Below are 19285 nucleotides of genomic sequence, written 5' to 3'. Positions count from 1 at the left end.
TCAGCTGCTATCATACTTTTGGAGTTATTCTAGGTGGCAGTAGTTAGTGACTCACCCTGTACGTTAAAAAATATAATGGCACGTGTCTGGCCAAATGGTCATTAATGTACGGAGTAAAAAATTTGAAATAAACCGGTCAAGAACTTTTTGAGAGCTTTGGTAACATCATTTCTTCTCTATTCGTTACGTATATATTACAATGATATTTGGTCTGTGTCCGTCTGAATGTTCATTAGAATATTGTGTAAAAAATTCAAATGTAGCGCTATGTAATTTTAGAGTACTTTGGTCGCAATGTTAGACACCATGTTTTTATATAAACAGTCCAGTCACATTGCTGTGGCCACCACCTATGGTCAGCTTCAGTGTGCAATAGCCACTCGCAGGCAGCAGGTGGCAGCACTAGCAGTGGAGGGCTTGTAAAGCATGTCGGGGGATGCGGCAAACAGTGTAGTCATTGTTGTAATGTGGAAACAGCGATTTATCTGATATTGAAAAGGGGTGCTGATTGGATTTCAGGCCAAAGGTGCAAGGATTTCCAGAACATCTAAATCGGTAACTTGTTTGCATCCTGCCATGGTGAAAGTACTCTGTGCATGGCAAAATGGTGCTACTGAAAACTGGCACCGAGTAAACTGTGTTGTACCTTAAGCTGTAGATGAGGGGTGAAGACAGCCACAGAGATGTGTGCGAGCGAATAAATATGCAATTGAAACTTCCTGGCAGACTAAAACAGTGTGCTAGATCGAGACTCGAACTCGGGACCTTTGCCTTTTGCGGGCGCAAGTGCTCTACCAACTGAGCTACCCAAGCACGACTCACGCCCCGTCCTCGCAGCTTTACTTCTGCCGGTGCCTCGTCTCCTCCTAAAGCTGTGAGGACGGGGCGTGAGTCGTGCTTGGGTAGCTCAGTCGGTAGAGCGCTTGCCCGCAAAAGGCAAAGGTCCAGAGTTCGAGTCTCGGTCTGGCACACAGTTTTAATCTGCCAGGAAGTTTCATATCAGCACACACTCCACTGCAGAGTGAAAATTTCATTCTGGAATTGTGCAGTTGTTAGGGAACTGACAACTCAGGTGAACTGAGGTGCCACCAACAGTGTCTTCTCAATGTTCATCAAACATGGCCTCCTTCAGCAGGTATCTTGTTTCTGCACCCCTGCTGACTGCTGTTCAGTGGCATTGAAGGCTGAATTTCCATGTCAGTACAACAACTGGATATCCATTAGTGATGGCAGGTGGTCTTTGCAGATGAATAGCATTTTATACTCAATTGGACAGATGGCAGTTTGTGCATCCCGTGTGAAACATCTTAAGGGAAACACCCTGCAAAAATCAATGGAGAGGTCCAGGCTAGAGGGAGAAGCATTGCGGTCTGGAGAATGTTTTTGTGGCACTCCCTGGATGGTATCGTGATTCTCTGGGAGCCACAATGGATCAACACAAGTATGCCTCCATCCTTGGGGACCATATTCGTCCCTAGATGCAGTATGTTTTTCCTCGGAACAGTGGCATCTATCAGCAGGACAGTGTGATGTGTTACACAGATCACAGTGTACGTATGTGGTTTGAAGAGCAACAAGATGAGTTTACCATGCTTCCCTGGCCAAAAAACTCCCGGATTGAAACCTAATTGAAAATCTCTGTTTGTGTCATGGATCCTCAGCTGATAAACATAGCACAGGTGGCCACGGTGCAAGAGTCAGTTTGTCTCCACTTCCCTGTCAGTACCTTCCAGATCCTCATTGTCTTTCTTCCAGCATGTCTTGCAGTGATCTGCTCTGCAAAAATGGTTATTCAGGATTTTGACAGGTGGTCACATTAATGTGACACTGACCAATGTGGTAGTATGAGGGTGAGTCAAATGAGAAGCTTAAACGTTTTTTTAAATATTATTTATTGTGCAGAAGTGGTACAAAGCTGTATCACTTTTCAACATAATATCCCCCACAGTCAATGCAAGTCCTCCAGCGCTTACAAAGTGCATAAATTCAATTAGAAAAAAACTTCCTCTGGTAGTCCGCACAACCACTCATGCACTGTGTGCTGTACCTCTGCATCAGAACGGAACTTCTTTCCACCCACTGCATCTTTGAGTGGTCCAAACATATGGAAATCACTTGGGGGCAAGGTCTGGTGAGTATGGTGGATGAGGAAGACACTCAAAATGCAGGTCTGTGATTGTTGCAACTGTTGTACGGGCAGTGTGGGGCCTTGCATTGTCATGCTGCAAAAGGACACCTGCTGACAGCAATCCACGTCGCTTTGATTTGACTGCAGGCTGAAGATGATTTTTAGGAGGTCTGTGTATGATGCACTGGTGACAGTGGTCCCTCTAGGCACGTAATGCTCCAAAATGACGCCTTTTTCGTCCCAAAAGAGTGTCAGCATAACCTTCCCTGCTGATGGTTCTGTTCGAAACTTTTTTGGATTTGGTGATGAGGAATGGCGCCATTCCTTGCTCGCTCCCTTCGTTTCCGGCTGGTGGAAGTGAACCCAGGTTTCGTCCCCAGTAACGATTCTTGCAAGGAAGCCATCACCTACTCGTTCAAAGTGCCGAAGTAGTTCTTCACAAGCATCGACACGTCGTTCTCTCATTTCAGGAGTGAGCTGCCGTGGCACTCATCTTGCAGACACTTTGTGAAACTGGAGCACATCGTGCACAATGTGGTGTGCTGACCCATGGCTAATCTGTAAACATGCTGCAATGTCATTCAGTGTCACTCGGCAGTTTTCCTTCACTATGGCTTCAACTGCTGCAATGTTCTGTGACCTGGACGAGGAGCATCTTCAACTGAAGTCACACCATTTGCGAACTTCCTACTCCATTCGTACACTTGCTGCTGTGACAAACATGCATCACTGTGCTGAACCTTCATTCGTCGATGAATTTCAATAGGTTTCACACTTTCACTATGCAAAAACTGAACACTGTTCTTCCTTGGTGCAAGTCACAAGTGGGGTGGCGATCTTTATAGTGATACTGCGACAGTATGTGTGTATCTGCACTATGTTGCCACCTACAGGCCATTCTACACACTGTTTGTAGCACACTTACCAACTTACAGGATAACAGTGTGAAATTTCAATTTGTTATTACAAATTTAAGGTTTTCATTTGACTCACCCTCGTATTATGGTAGATTAATATTTACTTTTTGGACCCTCCGACTACTACTGAATGAAACACAATTTTCGTGCCATACACATTTCGCCTTTGTCTGCAAGGCATCTTCAGTGGCAGGTTGCGTGGACGATTTTGTTCATATTACACTTGTGTTCCATTTTTGGTGCCATTCCTCATCTTATAAATGCCACTTGAGGTTTTTTCCCACGTCGGAGCACTAGGGACTGAACACTTGTTTTGATGCATAATCAATCTACCGTAATATTACACACAGCTGAGGAAGATGGGACTACAAAAGTTGAAGTTGTTAATGTTATAATATAGTTGACATTCAAGGCAAAAAGGACTTATACTACTAAGATGTAAATTTTCAGGTTAAGTTTAACTGAAAAATTTAAAACATTTATGTAATCTGCTAAAGGACTTCATTAAAAACAATAAATATTTTCTTAAAAGTTTGAAGTATAAAATAAATGACTAGATCACGTTATTTTCCAAAAGGTGGCCATGAATTAACACTCCTCTTGCCACCCAGCCCCCCCCCCCCAATTGGTATTGCGTGGTTTAATGTTTGTTTGAGATTTAACCATTGCTGAAACATTCGAAATATATTTTCACAGCAGTGAGTATTTTTGTATGTTTAATATTGGTTAGTCTAAACTTCTAAAGCCTCTAGAGTGAGTGACTGTTTTGAAATGAAGAATATTTCTATTTACGAATAAAACGAAGATGAGCTTCATTATCCTTTGTCTGCAGTTGAGCAGGGTGGGGTAATGGTGGAGGTACTGAAATCACATTCAAAAGTTGTGGCTTCAGTGCGCTGCTGTGCCATGTAGTTTTACATGTTCCTCTGTTTTCATAAACTGAGAAATGTAAGGCAGGTTTTCTTTTTAATCCACACTTCTGCTGAGTCTCTAATGACCACAATGTCGGTGGGATGTGAAAGACTGCTCATACTTCCTCCCACAGTTTCTCTTCATCATTCACTGTCTGCATTAATGGGAGGGTAGAGTGTCATTCACCAGTTTACTGCCATACTTTTGTGCTCATTTGGTTTGTGTCTTCTGTTTGCAGACAAGTACAAGGTGAGCCCATTTAGAGACATTGTTAATCTATTCAGAATAACTGCAGTGCGTCCAGCAGACAGTCTTGTCCGCAACATCCAGTTTCTCCTCATGAGGACAAAGAGGTGTCATTCTATTGGGTTCTGTGTCATGTAGGAAACAGATGCAGCAATTGAGTGGACTTTTTTGTCAGTGTATACAATTTATCCTCTCCTTAATCTGCTTCTTTCAGAGGCTTCCACATCTGAGGTATTTTTTGAAATTTGATCACAAATTATGTAGCTTAATTTTTATTACACAGTTCAAATATTTTCAGCGATCTCCGTGTAAGCCCTACTTTTTACACCCTGATTCATGTAATGTTCATGGGTCAATTCCCATAAACAAGGTCCTTCACTGTACAGTTGTAGAAGTTTTTTCCTTTCAGGCATTGGTCATTCTTTTGTCATACTGGATGCAACTAAAACTTTCTGTCACTTGAAAACCACAGGAAAACTCACGGACTTTCTGAATGTGACTCATCACTACTGCATGTGCTTAGACAACTATTGAAGAGGAACCACCGGTTCTGAGAACTGTAGAGATAGGCTTCAAGATTGTATCTCCATCAATGCAGAGGTGGGGACTGCAAGTGTTTGCAATTGATCAGGAAAATCCGTGGCCCGTTGCTTAAGTCCAGTCATTTGTGGCCAGCTTATGTCACAGGTCAGGAGAATAGCGGTAGGATGTGATAAGTAGAGTGGCTGGAAATGAGAGAGAACAAACTTCTGACAGCTAAACAAACTGTGTTCCTGTGGCATACTTCTCTCCAGTCACTCAGACAAAATGAAAATACCTAAAAACCTTTGTATAGCGCACTGCCACTTCAGCTACAATCCTCTCCAGTGTCTTGGAGAGCTCTTAGAATGTGACACTTGTGGTAAGAGTATGTGCCATATTTTAACATATGTTATTTGAATGCTGAAAATGGGCATTAAATGGTTTTTGGCGGGAGACATACTCCCCTTTTTAACTGATGATTGGACTAGTACAGCAGGGATTTTAAAGTTTTGTGAGGAATCAAAACTCCTTCCTCAATTTGTAGCAAGCATATTTTAACGTTTAAGGGCCCGTCTTAACCCTTTACATCTACATCTATATTTATACTCCGCAAGCCACCCAACGATGTGTGGCGGAGGGCACTTTACGTGCCACTGTCATTATTTCCCTTTCCTGTTCCAGTCGCGTATGGTTCGCGGGAAGAACGACTGTCTGAAAGCCTCTGTGCGCGCTCTAATCTCTCTAATTTTACATTCGTGATCTCCTCGGGAGGTATAAGTAGGGAGAAGCAATATATTCGATACCTCATCCAGAAACGCACCCTCTCAAAACCTGGCGAGCAAGCTACACCGCGATGCACAGCGCCTCTCTTGCAGAGTCTGCAAGTGGGAGTGCATCATAACACGGGTGGGCATGCAGCGCACTTTATACGCAAAGTCACAGTTTAATAAAACAACAATAAGGTAAACTTAAGTTATAAGAGCCAAATCACTGCTTAATAAAACAATAATAAAATAAACTTTCATTACATCACTCTGTTGCCACGTATGGATGTTACCCCGCAGTAAAGAACTACTCAGAAGCATTGAACAGTGCCGTTGCATCAGATCCCTGCCAATTTATTATTTGATTGTTAATTATCTTGTAGATAACTGCCACTTTGTGTGGGATTGTGCTCCTAACTCAGAATCGGGATCATTTTCTTGCACAGATCATAAATTTTTTTCCTCTGGTAGCCTGCTGTTTATTTTATATTACTGCTGCTCTCATGAACGTATGATAACACAACTTATCACTGTTAGCTGAAGCAATAATGAAGGAATAGGTACAGGCTCGCAGATGTAAAACAACAGTGAAATGGTATCTTCATATCTCCCCCTTCCCCCCACCCTCACACTTATTAGTTGTTCTTTGTTGCAATGTACTTATTATTAGAGACCTGAAAATTTTGCATTTGCTGTAGATGCGAATTCTACTTCAAAATGTTAAAATGCAAAATTATCTGATAAATGCTCAAAAGAACTGTTATACCAGAGAAAATTGGAAGTAACTTCATTTTCTGTATGTTGTTGTTGTTGTTGTTGTTGTTGTTGTTGTTGTTGTTGTGGTCTTCAGTCCTGAGACTGGTTTGATGCAGCTCTCCATGCTACTCTATCCTGTGCAAGTTTCTTCATATCCCAGTACCTACTGCAGCCTACATCCTTCTGAATCTGCTTAGTGTATTCATCCCTTGGTCTCCTTCTACGATTTTTACCCTCCGTGCTGCCCTCTAATAATAAATTGGTGATTCGTTGAAGCCTCAGAATATGCCCTACCGACCGATCCCTTCTCCTAGTCAAGTTGTGCCACAAATTTCTCTTCTCTCCAATTCTATTCAATACCTCCTCATTAGTTATGTGATCTACCCATCTAATCTTCAGCATTTTTCTGTAACACCACATTTCCCATCATGCACAGTTGCTCAAAGTGTCTGAAGTCTCAGAGAGCTGAAACTACAGTGCGAGCAGCAGCACCAGTGCATGATGGGAGCGGCGACTGGGTGGGGGTAAGGAGGAGGCTGGGGTGGGGAGGGGGAGGGATAGTGTGGTGGGAGTGGCGGACAGTTAAGTGTTGGAGTTTAGATGGAGGGCAGGAGAGAAGGTGCGGAGCGGAGTGGGGTAAGTAGCGGAAAGGAGAGAAATTAACTGAAATTAAAAGACTGGGTGTGGCGGTGAAATGACAGCTGTGTAGTGCTGGAATGGGAACAGGGAGGGGGCTGGATAGGAGAAGACAGTGACTAAAGAAGGTTGAGGCCATCAGGGTTATGGGAATGTAGGATGTATTGCAGGGATAGTTCCCACCTGCGTAATTCAGAAAAGCTGGTGTTGGTGGGAAGGATCCGTATGGCTGTGAAGCAGTCATTGAGATGAGGGGTGCCATGTTTGGCAGCGTGTTCAGCAACAGGGTGGTCCACTTGTTTTTTGGCCACAGTTTGTCAGTGGCCGTACATGCGGACAGACAGCTTGTCGGTTGTCATGCCTACATAGAATGCAGCACAGTGGTTGCAGCTTAGCTTGTAAATCACATGACTGGTTTCACAGGTAGCCCTGCCTTTGATGGAATAGGTGATGTTAGTGACCGGTCTGAAGTAGGTGGTGGTAGGAAGATGTATGGGACAGGTCTTGCATCTAGGTCTATTACAGAGGTATGAGCCACGAGGTAAGGGATTAGGAGCAGGGGTTGTGTAAGGATGGACGAGTATATTGTGTAGGTTCGATGGACGGCAGAATACCACAGTAGGAGGGATGGGAAGGATAGTGGGTAGGACATTTCTCATTTCAGGTCACGACGAGAGGTAATCGAAACCCTGGCGGAGAATGTAATTCAGTTGCTCCAGTCCCAGATGGTAATGAGTTAAGAGGGGAATGCTCCTCTGTGGCCAGACTGTGAGACTTTGGGAGGTGGTGGGAGACTGGAAAGATAAGGCACGGGAGATTTGTTTTTGTACAAGGATGTGAGGATAATTACGCTCAGTGAAGGCTTCAGTGAGACCCTCGGTATATTTAGAGAAGGACTGCTCGTCACTGCAGATGCGACGGCCACGGGTGGCTAGGCTGTACGGAAGGGACTTCTTGATGTGGAATGGGTGGCAGCTGTTGAAGTGGAGGTATTGCTAGTGGTTAGTAGGTTTGATATATATGGAGGTACTGATGTATCCATCTCTGAGGTGGAGGTCGACATCTAGGAAGGTGGCTTGTTGGGTTGAGTAGGACCAGATGAAGCAAATGGGGGAGAAGTTGTTGAGTTTCTATAGGAATGTGAATAAGGTGTCCTCACCTTCAATCCAGATAGCAAAGATGTCATCAATGAATCTGAACCAGGTGAGGGGTTTAGGATTCTGGATGTTTAGGAAGGATTCCTCTAGATGGCCCATGACTAGGTTAGCATAGGATGGTGCCATGCAGGTGCCCATAGCCATTCTGCAGACTTTTTGGAGGTAATCCTTTCAAAAGAGAAGTAACTATGGGCAAGGATATAGTTAGTCGTGGAGACAAGGAAGGAGGTTGTTGGTTTGGAATCCATAGGGCGTCTGGAAAGGTAGTGTTTGATAGCAGTAAGGCCATGGTCATTAGGGATGTTAGTGTACAGGGAGGTGGCATCAATAGTGACAAGCAGGGCACCGTGTGGTAAAGGGACAGGAACTGTGGAGAGTCAGTGGAGGGAATGGTTGGTATCTTTTATATAGGAGGCTAGGTTCCGGGTAATAGGTTGAAGGTGTTGGTCTACGAGAGCAGAGATTCTCTCAGTGGGGGCACAGTAACTGGCCACAATGGGATGTCCTGGGTGATATAAAAACCATGACCTGCAGTAAACACATATCTCAGTACAAAATTAAACTACATTAATTTTCCTGCAGAGAAATCCTATTCATTTCTTTCTCTAATACGGGGTGTTCAAAAAGTCTCTCCACAGTACTGTACAATTGTTAGCCGCACGTGCCATATGCCGCAGTGAATATACCGAAATGAAACTCAGTGAAATAAAAGTTATTAATGTATTGAATATTCATTTTTACTTACAAATTTTGACATTAAATGTTGAAAGTGTCCCCCTGTTGTTGAATACACAATTCAGTTCGTCTAATCGTGTTTCCAAACACAAGCTGTAACTTTTCTTCTGTAACAGAAGCCATGAAAGTGGATATTGCCGTTTTCAATTCATCGATGGATTTTGGATGGTTTTTATACACAGTTGCTTTTGCTGCACCCCAGAAGAAAAGGTCAGGTGGTGTTTGGTTTAACACAAGTTCTCCTATGAATGGGTACAGAATATCACTGCAGTATCGTTGTGTGTTTATTGTTTCATTCAAAAATATGGGACCCACAATCCAATGTCTAGAAATTGCAATCCAAATTCCTATTTTCACAGAATGAATTGGTTCCTCATGGATACACAATGGATTTGCAGTACTCCACATATGGGATTTTTGCAAGCTCGTGTACCCGGATAAATGAAACCATGTCTCATCAGTGAAAAATGTTTCATTAGGAATATCCCTTCCATTTTGTTGAACAAAATTTTTGAACCGTTGACAATAATGCAGTCTCTTGCCATGATCAGTATTTTTCAGTTCTTGCACGACTGTCACTTTGTATGGGAGAAGTTCTAATTTTTTCCTTACAGCTGTGTGGACCATTCCGACACTAACATCGATTTCCTGGGCGAGTTATCTTACTGACTTGTTCGGACCTGTGTACGTTTTATCGGAAATATCGAGTAGTTTATCCTCAGACAAAATGCAAGGATGACCACTTCTCGGTGCATCTGTCACAGAACCCATACTTCGAAATTTGTTAGTCAAATCTCACACAGTATCGTGATGTGGGAGTGTTGTCTCTGGGAAAACTGAATTAAATATTTGACTAACTGAAACTGTGTATTTACCGCCAGCTTTGAACACTTGTTTGACTAAAAACACAGGTTCTTCAATGGTTAGCATTTTAACAGTGACAAAAACAAAACAAATGAACATAGGAACTAAAGTTAAACGTTCACGTCAACACATAACAACACACGCGAACGATACTACCGGCACTGCCTGAGATCAACGAACAGTGGAATGCTGGGAGAGTCCACTTGAAGGGAAGTAACCCAGGCAGGTGAACAATCATACGGCACGTGCGGCTAACAATCATATGGCTCTGCGGAGAGACTTTTTGAACACCCCGTACTAATAGCCTGTGTCATGGGAGAGAGGGAATATTGAAAATCTTCTGCGACATGCATGTGTCGTAGCTTAGGTAGTTTTGTTGGTCAATGAGGCTGTTCCCCCATTTGATAGACCACAGTTATCCTAAATCAAATTGTTCATCTTGACTTCCTGTACATAACTGTTGTACCTTGTGAACAGTTATCGTTACACCCTCTATAAAGTAATCCCCATTATTCATTAAGGTAAGGAAATTAACACTAGGCATAACTTGTTGGTAGTAAGTTTTCCAGAAGCTGCTGGTAGTACACTTTACAGAAGCTGCGTGCAGTAGCTGCTTCTGATTGTTAATATATAATGTGACTTTTTGCATATCACTTGAGACTTTTCTTCATATCATGCTAGCTTTACAGAACAGGATGATTGAATGAGGCACTCATCCTCACTGGCTTGTCCTCATCAGCTGCACTCCCTCCCAGGTGCAACTGAGTCATTGACGGACTGTGGACTGGCTGTGGTTTTCATTCTACAGGAGGGGTTAGAGTCCCCGCCCACCCTCCTGTGTTCGATTCTCTTTCTGTATCGCTTGAGGTGTATACTGGAATGATTCCTTTCAAAAGCTTACAGTTACATTCTTCTCCCACCCTGTTCAATTTAGGATTGTGCTCAATTTTAAACATCCTTTGCATTCATGTGACATTAAAGCTATCCTTATTTCCTTCCACATTCTCGTACTCTTGTACACTAGTCCCCACTCCCCCTCCTGCTCAAGAGAACATAGTGCTCTGCTCCAAGTGTTGATTAGTCTGATGCTGTAAATTTTTTTTCAGGATTTGGAGGATACATCATTATCAAATTTGGAAATTACAAACAACACTAAACAAGAAGCAAAAGTAACATTTGATGGGGATGGAGCTGAGAATTGTGTAAGTATTCGTTCTGTAGCATGATACGCACAGCAGAAAAACTAAGACTTGTTTCCTTTCATCTTGTCATACACCTGTATACTAGCCTTCCCTTCCCACTCAAGAATATACACTGAGGTGAGAAAAGTAATGGGATAGTGATATGCACATACACGGACAGCAGTAGTATCACACACACAATGTATAAAAGTACCGTGCATTGGTGTAGCTGTCATTTTTACACAGATGATTCGTGTGAAAAAGTTTTAGACGTGATTATGGCCTCATGACAGGAAGTAACAGACTTTCAAGGCAGAATGGTAGTTGGAGCTAGATGCATGGGACATTCCATTTTAGGAATCACTAGGGAATTCAATCTTCTTAGATGCACAGTGTCAAAAGTGTGCCAAGAAGACCAAATATCAAGCATTACCTGTCACTACGGACAACACAGTGGCCAACGGCATGTGCTTAATAATCGACGGCAGCAGGGTTTGCATAGAATTGTCAGTGCTAACAGACAAGCAACACAGTGTGAAATAACCACAGCAATCAATGTGGGATGTACGATGAACACACCTATTAGGACGGTGTGGTAAAATTTGGCTTTAATGTGCTGTGACAACAGACGAACAATGTGAATGTCTATGCTAACAGCGTGATGTTGCCTGCAGTGCCTCTCCCATACTCATGGCCATATCAGTTGGACCCTAGAAGTTCCATGTGGCTTTTTGCGTATGATGCTGTAGTATACAGAGAAGTTGCAGCATTAGAAAATTGCAGCAAAATGCAGGAAGATGTGCAGCGGATAAGCACTTGGTGCAGGGAGTGGCAACTGACCCTTAACATAGACAAATGTAATGTATTGCGAATACATAGAAAGAAGGATCCTTTATTGTATGATTATATGATAGCGGAACAAACACTGGTAGCAGTTACTTCTGTAAAATATCTGGGAGTATGTGTACGGAATGATTTGAAGTGTAATGATCGTATAAAATTAATTATGGGTAAGGCAGGTGACAGGTTGAGATTCATTGGGAGAGTCCTTAGAAAATGTGGTCCATCAACAAAGGAGGTGGCTTACAAAACATACGTTCGACCTATACTTGAGTATTGCTCATCAGTGTGGGATCCGTACCAGGTCGGTTTGACAGAGGAGATAGATAAGATCCAAAGAAGAGCAGCGTGTTTCGTCACAGGGTTATTCGGTAAGCGTGATAGCATTACGGAGATGTTTAGCAAACTAGAGTGGCAGACTGTGCAAGAGAGGCGCTCTGCATCGCAGTGTAGCTCACTGTCCAAGTTTCGTGGGGGTGCTTTTCTGGATGAGGTATTGAATATATTGCTTCCCCCTACTTATACCTCCTGAGGAGGTCACGAATGTAAAATTAGAGAGATTCGAGCGCACACGGAGACTTTCCGGCAGTCGTTCTTCCTGCGAACCGTACGCGACTGGAACAGGAAAGGGAGGTAATGACAGTGGTACGTAAAGTGCCCTCCACCACATACTGTTGGGTGGCTTGCGGAGTATAAATGTAGATGTAGATGGCTGGAAAACTGTGGAGTGGTCACACAAGTCCCAATTTCAGTTTGTAAGAGCTGATGGTAGGATTTGAGTGTGGCTCAGACCCTGTGAAGCCACAGACCCAAGTTGTCAACAAGGTACTATGCAAGCTGGTGGTGGCTTCGTGATGATGTGGGCTGTGTCTATAATGAAATGGACTGCGTCCTCTGGAACGTCATGGGTCATTTACTGGAAATGTTATGTTTGGCTACTTGGACCTCAATTGCAGCCATTCATTGACTTCATGTTCTCTAACAACGATGGAATTTTTATAGATGACAGAGCACCGTATCATCGAGCCACAATTGTTCGTGATGAAAAACATTCTGGACAGTTCGAGCAAATGATTTGGCCATCCTGATCACCTGACACGAATCCCACCAAACATTTACGGGACATAATCAAGAGGTCAGTTCACGCACAAAATGCTGCACCTGCAACACATTTGTAATTATGGACGGCCATAGAGCCAGGATGATGATGATGATGATGATGATGATGATGATGATTGATGATGATGATGATGATGATGAAGAAGAAGAAGAAGAAGAAGAAGAAGAAGAAGAATATTCCGTGACGGAGCGTAGGGGAACGATGCGGGAGACCCGCACTGCCGTACTAGGCAAGGTCCTAGTGGAGGTGGTTTTGCCATTGCCTTCCTCCAACCGTAATGGAGATGGATGATGATGATGATGATGATGATGATGATGATGAAGACGACACAACAACACCCAGTCATCTCGAGGCAGGAAAAATCCCTGACCTCGCCGGGAATCGAACCCGGGATCCTGTGCTCGGGAAGCGAGAACGCTACCACGAGACCACGAGCAGCGGACAGAGTCAGCATAGCTCATTATTTCTGCTGGGGACTTCCAATGAGTCGTTTGGTACATACCATGTCAAATCGCTGCACAATAATGGACAAAAGGTGGTCCAACATATTAGGATGTGTCCCAAGACTTGGCACCTCAGTGTATAAAAAGTGCTCTGCTGCAACTCTTGCTTAGTCTGATGCTTTAATTTTTTTCAGAATTTGCAGGATACATTTTCAATTTTGGAGTCCACGAACAACGTTAAACAAGAAGCAGAAATAACAATTGACGATAATGGAGTTGAGGATTATGTAAGTACTCATTCTGTAGCATTATATTTGCAGTAGGAAACCTAAGACTGTATACCACTTATGGTATTCTGACCACTTGCTGTTGCTCTGTGAGGCAGAAGAAATATTAGTAACACAAAGGTTGTAAGAGAATGTATCACTTCATGAATACTCTGCAGTTCACACTTATGTGCTTGGCAGATGGTTCATCAAACCACCTTCAGACTATTTCTCTACCTTTTCACTCTTGCACAGCATGTGGGGAAAAATAAACACTTAAATCTTTCTGTGAGAGATCTGATCTGTATTGTTTGATTAGGATGATGATCCCTCCCTATGTTGTTGGGTGTCCACAAAATATTTTCGCATTCAGAGAAGGAAGTTGGTGATTGAAATGTTGTGAAAAGATCTCATCACAAAGAAAAATGTCTTTGTTTTCATGATGGCCACCTCAATTCATGTATCATATCGATGATACTCTCTCCCTTATTTCATGCTAATACAAAACAAACTGCCCTTCTTTGAATGTTTTTGGTGTCGTCCGTCAACACTATCTGCTGAGGATCCCATACCACCCAGGACTACTGTAGCGGAGGACAGACAAGAGTGGTGTAGGCAATCTCTTTAGTAGATCTGTTGCATCTTCCAAGTGTTCTGCCAGTAAAAGGGACCTTCTGTACAACACAATCTGTGTGATCCTTCCAGTTTTACTTCTTCGTAATTGTAATTTTTAAATTTATAGTTGAGTTGACAGCTATTACATTTGTGTGACTGAAATTTAATGGATTCATTTTAGTACTCATGTGGATGACCTCAAACTTCTCCATATTTAGAGTCAATTGCTCTTTTCATACCGTACAGATATCTTGTCTAAATCATTTTGCAATTGGTTTTAACTTTCCAATGATTTTACTAGCTAGTAAATGAGAGCATCCTCTGCAAACAATCTAAGGGGATTACTCAGATTGTCTCCTAAATCATTTATATAGATTAGGAAGAGCAGAGGGCATAGCACTTCCTTGGGAACGCCAGATACTACTTCTGTTTCAAACGACGACTTTGTCAGTTAGTACAGATTGTGTGACAATCGCAATGAGAATAAAATGTTAGTTGTGTTCACATGGATTATTTTATCTGTATCCATGCTGTGTGTCTCCTGATAATTTCCATCAGGGAAATTCTGTTCATTATATGATTTTGCATTTGCAGTCTTGCCAGTTATCCCCCAAGACATTAAAGCAACAAAAATTATTTTCCATTGTAGCATGCAGTGTCTAATGAATGATTACTGGTAGAGTGTTTGGGATTCCCACACATCTGCTTAAAGGAGGAAACTGAAGCATTTCAGAGGCAATTGGTTAGATTTTTTACTAATATGTTTGATCAGCATGTGTATTACAGAAATGCTTCATAAACACAAATGGGAATCCCTGGAATGAAGACGATGCTCTTTTTGCAAGGCACTGTTACATAATTTTAGAAAACTGGCATTTGAGACCAACTACAGATAGATTCTACAGCCACCATTGTATATTAGGCATAAGGAACGCAAAGATAAGATGAGAAAAATTAGAGCACATGTGGAAACTAATAGGCAATCATTTTTCGGTTGATGTATTTGCAAATGGAACATTAAGGAAAGTGACTACTAGTGCTACATGTTACCCTACTCTCCATTATGCACCATACAGAGGCTTGTGGAGTATGTATGTGGATGTAGATGTAGAACTGATCTGTTGTTGCAGTCATTGGTCTGATTGCTGGTTTTTTGCAACTCTCCATGTCTGTCCATCCCATCCTGGTCTGCTTCACCCTACATCCATTTGAACCTTCCAGCTGTTTAGTTTTCTACAATTTGTACATCTCACACTTCCCCCTATTACCAAATTAATGACTCCTTGATACCTTAGAATTTCTCATAGCAACCTATTGTTCATTATTTGGTCAAGTTGTGAAGTAAAGTTTTGTTTTCTGCAAATAGTTTCAGTACTAGTTCGTTACTAGCTAAATTTACTCACATATCTCTAGTATTCTTCTGTAATCTGACATTTCCAAAACTACTACTTTATTCTTGTCTATAGTGATTATTGTCCTTGTTTAACTTGTGTACAAAGCTGTTCTCCAAACAGGTACTTTCATAAAAGATTTTCCAGGAATTAAATATATATATTTTATGTTGATGTATTCCTCTTTTTCAGGCAATCTTATCCTCTAATTGCCAGTCTGTGTTATACCCACTTCACTTTTACTATCATCAGTTATTTTTTCTGTCCAAATACCAAAACTTGCCAACTGCTCTCGGCATTTCATTTCTAATCCATTTCTCCCAACATCACCTTACTTATTCAACTATCCTACACTCAGTTTTTTGTGTGCTTTTTCTAAAACATTTTCAAGATGCTAAGTGTTCTGTTCACCTGATCCTCCATCTGATTTGATAGCTACGGTAGAATTTCAATGTAAATGGCAAACTCTTTCAACTTTAAGAATTTTTTGCAATATTATCCATGGGAAAAAACAACAATTGATAAAATTGTATTAGAATGATTTCAGTAACACAGTTACATCGGATATAATTTGTATATTTCACTTGGTGACTGGTTTCGGTCTTAGGTCATTTTTAGTCTGGAAACAAGAGCTTTATATTTTGTAAATGGCGGAGGAATAAATACACTATTTGATCAAAAGTATCCAGACACCCCCAAAAACATAAGTTTTTCATATTAGGTGCATTGTGCTGTCACCTACTGCCAGGTACTCCCATATCAGTGACCCCAGTAGACATTAGACAGTGTGAGAGCAGAATGGGGCATTTAGTTACATAGGGTATTATACCCTATTTTTGGATTGCAATAAATATTTTGATATGTTTGATAAAGGCTGATCATCATGACCTCAGTACTCACGCTCGTGCGACTTGTTATTGAAAGTGTCCACACATTTTAAAAATGACATTACAATGTGGCAGTTCGTGGCAGTTCTGGTAAATATTATCAATTTTTTCAATAATTTTCTGTTGTTGATTTTAATGGTATATTATCCCAAATACATTTTACATAATGAAAATATAATACTTCATGATGACAAACAGCTTGTGAATTAATACTGTGACACTGCTGTCATCAACTTGATTGCTCCTTGTACATTTATATTTATTTTAATTCTTCCATTGCAATCTTTACATATGCTGATTGTCATCTGCACAAAATGTATGCTACATTTTTTAAACCATTTTTAAGATATAATATCGTAATCATTATGTTTGTAAAAAAACAGCGTACTCATGTAATGACAATTTTACAGTTATTTTTCTGTAATTGAACAACAGGCAACTGCTCTTTTCTATGTACGTAAAACAGCCACAGATGACTCCACACCATCTATAACTGAAAGCAGCACTCCCAACTGGGTTTTGCAATATCTTCAAGTGACTGTGGAGAATATGGACTCTTATTCGCCTCCTTGGTAAGAAGTTAGCATCCTATCAACCATCTTTACCACACCTGTGTTGTTACAAGGACATGTAGAAGGCAGTATGCTTTGAAATGAGACAGCGTCATTGAGCTAGGCAGTCTCTGCTATTTAAGAACACTATATGATGCACATTATTTATGTACCATATTCGTAATACCCCTAACTGTTTTCTCTATAATTTTAACCTGTAGTGATGTATCTTTTCAAACAGCCTTCGCAGATTATAGTAACAGCTTTCTGCTATTGGCTATTGCTGTTGCTGATGCTACTCCTGAGACAGTGGGTGAAGTTTTCGCTATAAAACCACGAGCAACTCGGCTTCATTCAGCAGTGTTCCACACACCTCTTCAGAGCTACCTCGGCACCATCTCCTACTGTCTCCAGTGAATATACCAGCCATTTATTTTGTTATGATTCTGTTTACTCCTCAACCATTTACAAAATACACTCCTGGAAATTGAAATAAGAACACCGTGAATTCATTGTCCCAGCAAGGGGAAACTTTATTGACACATTCCTGGGGTCAGATACATCACATGATCACACTGACAGAACCACAGGCACATAGACACAGGCAACAGAGCATGCACAATGTCGGCACTAGTACAGTGTATATCCACCTTTCGCAGCAATGCAGGCTGCTATTCTCCCATGGAGACGATCGTAGAGATGCTGGATGTAGTCCTGTGGAACGGCTTGCCATGCCATTTCCACCTGGTGCCTCAGTTGGACCAGCGTTCGTGCTGGACGTGCAGACCGCGTGAGACGACGCTTCATCCAGTCTCAAACATGCTCAATGGGGGACAGATCCGGAGATCTTGCTGGCCAGGGTAGTTGACTTACACCTTCTAGAGCACGTTGGGTGGCACGGGATACATGCGGACGTGCATTGTCCTGTTGGAACAGCAAGTTCCCTTGCCGGTCTAGGAATGATAGAACGATGGGTTCGATGACGGTTTGGATGTACCGTGCACTATTCAGTGTCCCCTCGACGATCACCAGTGGTGTACGGCCAGTGTAGGAGATCGCTCCCCACACCATGATGCCGGGTGTTGGCCCTGTGTGCCTCGGTCGTATGCAGTCCTGATTGTGGCGCTCACCTGCATGGCGCCAAACACGCATACGACCATCATTGGCACCAAGGCAGAAGCGACTCTCATCGCTGAAGACGACACGTCTCCATTCGTCCCTCCATTCACGCCTGTCGCGACACCACTGGAGGCGGGCTGCACGATGTTGGGGCGTGAGCGGAAGACGGCCTAACGGTGTGCGGGACCGTAGCCCAGCTTCATAGAGACGGTTGCGAATGGTCCTCGCCGATACCCCAGGAGCAACAGTGTCCCTAATTTGCTGGGAAGTGGCGGTGCGGTCCCCTACGGCACTGCGTAGGATCCTACGGTCTTGGCGTGCATCCGTGCGTCGTTGCGGTCCGGTCCCAGGTCGACGGGCACGTGCACCTTCCACCGACCACTGGCGACAACATCGATGTACTGTGGAGACCTCACGCCCCACGTGTTGAGCAATTCGGCGGTACGTCCACCCGGCCTCCCGCATGCCCACTATACGCCCTCGCTCAAAGTCCGTCAACTGCACATACGGTTCACGTCCACGCTGTCGCGGCATGCTACCAGTGTTAAAGACTGCGATGGAGCTCCGTATGCCACGGCAAACTGGCTGACACTGATGGCGGCGGTGCACAAATGCTGCGCAGCTAGCGCCATTCGACGGCCAACACCGCGGTTCCTGGTGTGTCCGCTGTGCCGTGCGTGTGATCATTGCTTGTACAGCCCTCTCGCAGTGTCCGGAGCAAGTATGGTGGGTCTGACACACCGGTGTCAATGTGTTCTTTTTTCCATTTCCAGGAGTGTATAATACTCTGGTTTACAGAGTAGAAATGGTCTGATGATGGTCTTGTAAGATACCAGAATTAGTCACCAAGTGAAATATACATCTTACATGTGATCTAGACTGTTTTTTTTTTTTTTTTTTTTTTTTTTAATAATTCCGTAAACTTAGTATGAGGGGCATTCAATGAGTAATGCAATAGATTTTTTCTTCAGCCTATTAAAAAAATGCAGAATTTGTTGTGGGACACCAAGGATATTCCCACTTCAGCCCATATAGTTTCATGAAGTTTAGGTAGATGGCAGCATTATACATAACCTTCAAAGTTGCATCTGTAATGGACGTGCGTTCCAGGCAGAGAGCTGTCATGGAGTTTCTGTTGGCAGAAAATTGGAGCATCGCAGATATTCATAGGCTCTTGCAGAATGTCTACGGACACCTAGATGTGGGCAAAAGCACAATGAGTTGTTGGGTGAAGC

General features: G+C 42.6%; 1 protein-coding gene across 3 annotated transcripts in view; it reads left to right on the top strand.

The window, feature by feature from the left end:
- LOC126108555 (uncharacterized) overlaps positions 1-19285 on the top strand; it is a 210108-nt gene that overhangs the window by 52739 nt on the left and 138084 nt on the right. For all 3 annotated transcript variants that reach the window (XM_049913843.1, XM_049913841.1, XM_049913842.1), the window contains exons 6-7: positions 10744-10839; positions 13416-13508. In XM_049913843.1, the coding sequence (XP_049769800.1) occupies positions 10744-10839; positions 13416-13508 (189 nt within the window). The remainder of the gene's footprint in view (positions 1-10743; positions 10840-13415; positions 13509-19285) is intronic.

This window comes from Schistocerca cancellata, chromosome 11, assembly GCF_023864275.1.
Source record: "Schistocerca cancellata isolate TAMUIC-IGC-003103 chromosome 11, iqSchCanc2.1, whole genome shotgun sequence".
Classification (NCBI taxonomy): Eukaryota; Metazoa; Arthropoda; class Insecta; order Orthoptera; family Acrididae; genus Schistocerca; species Schistocerca cancellata.
The sequence above is the reverse complement of the archived record's forward strand: the minus strand, read 5'-3'. Positions and strand labels throughout refer to the sequence as shown.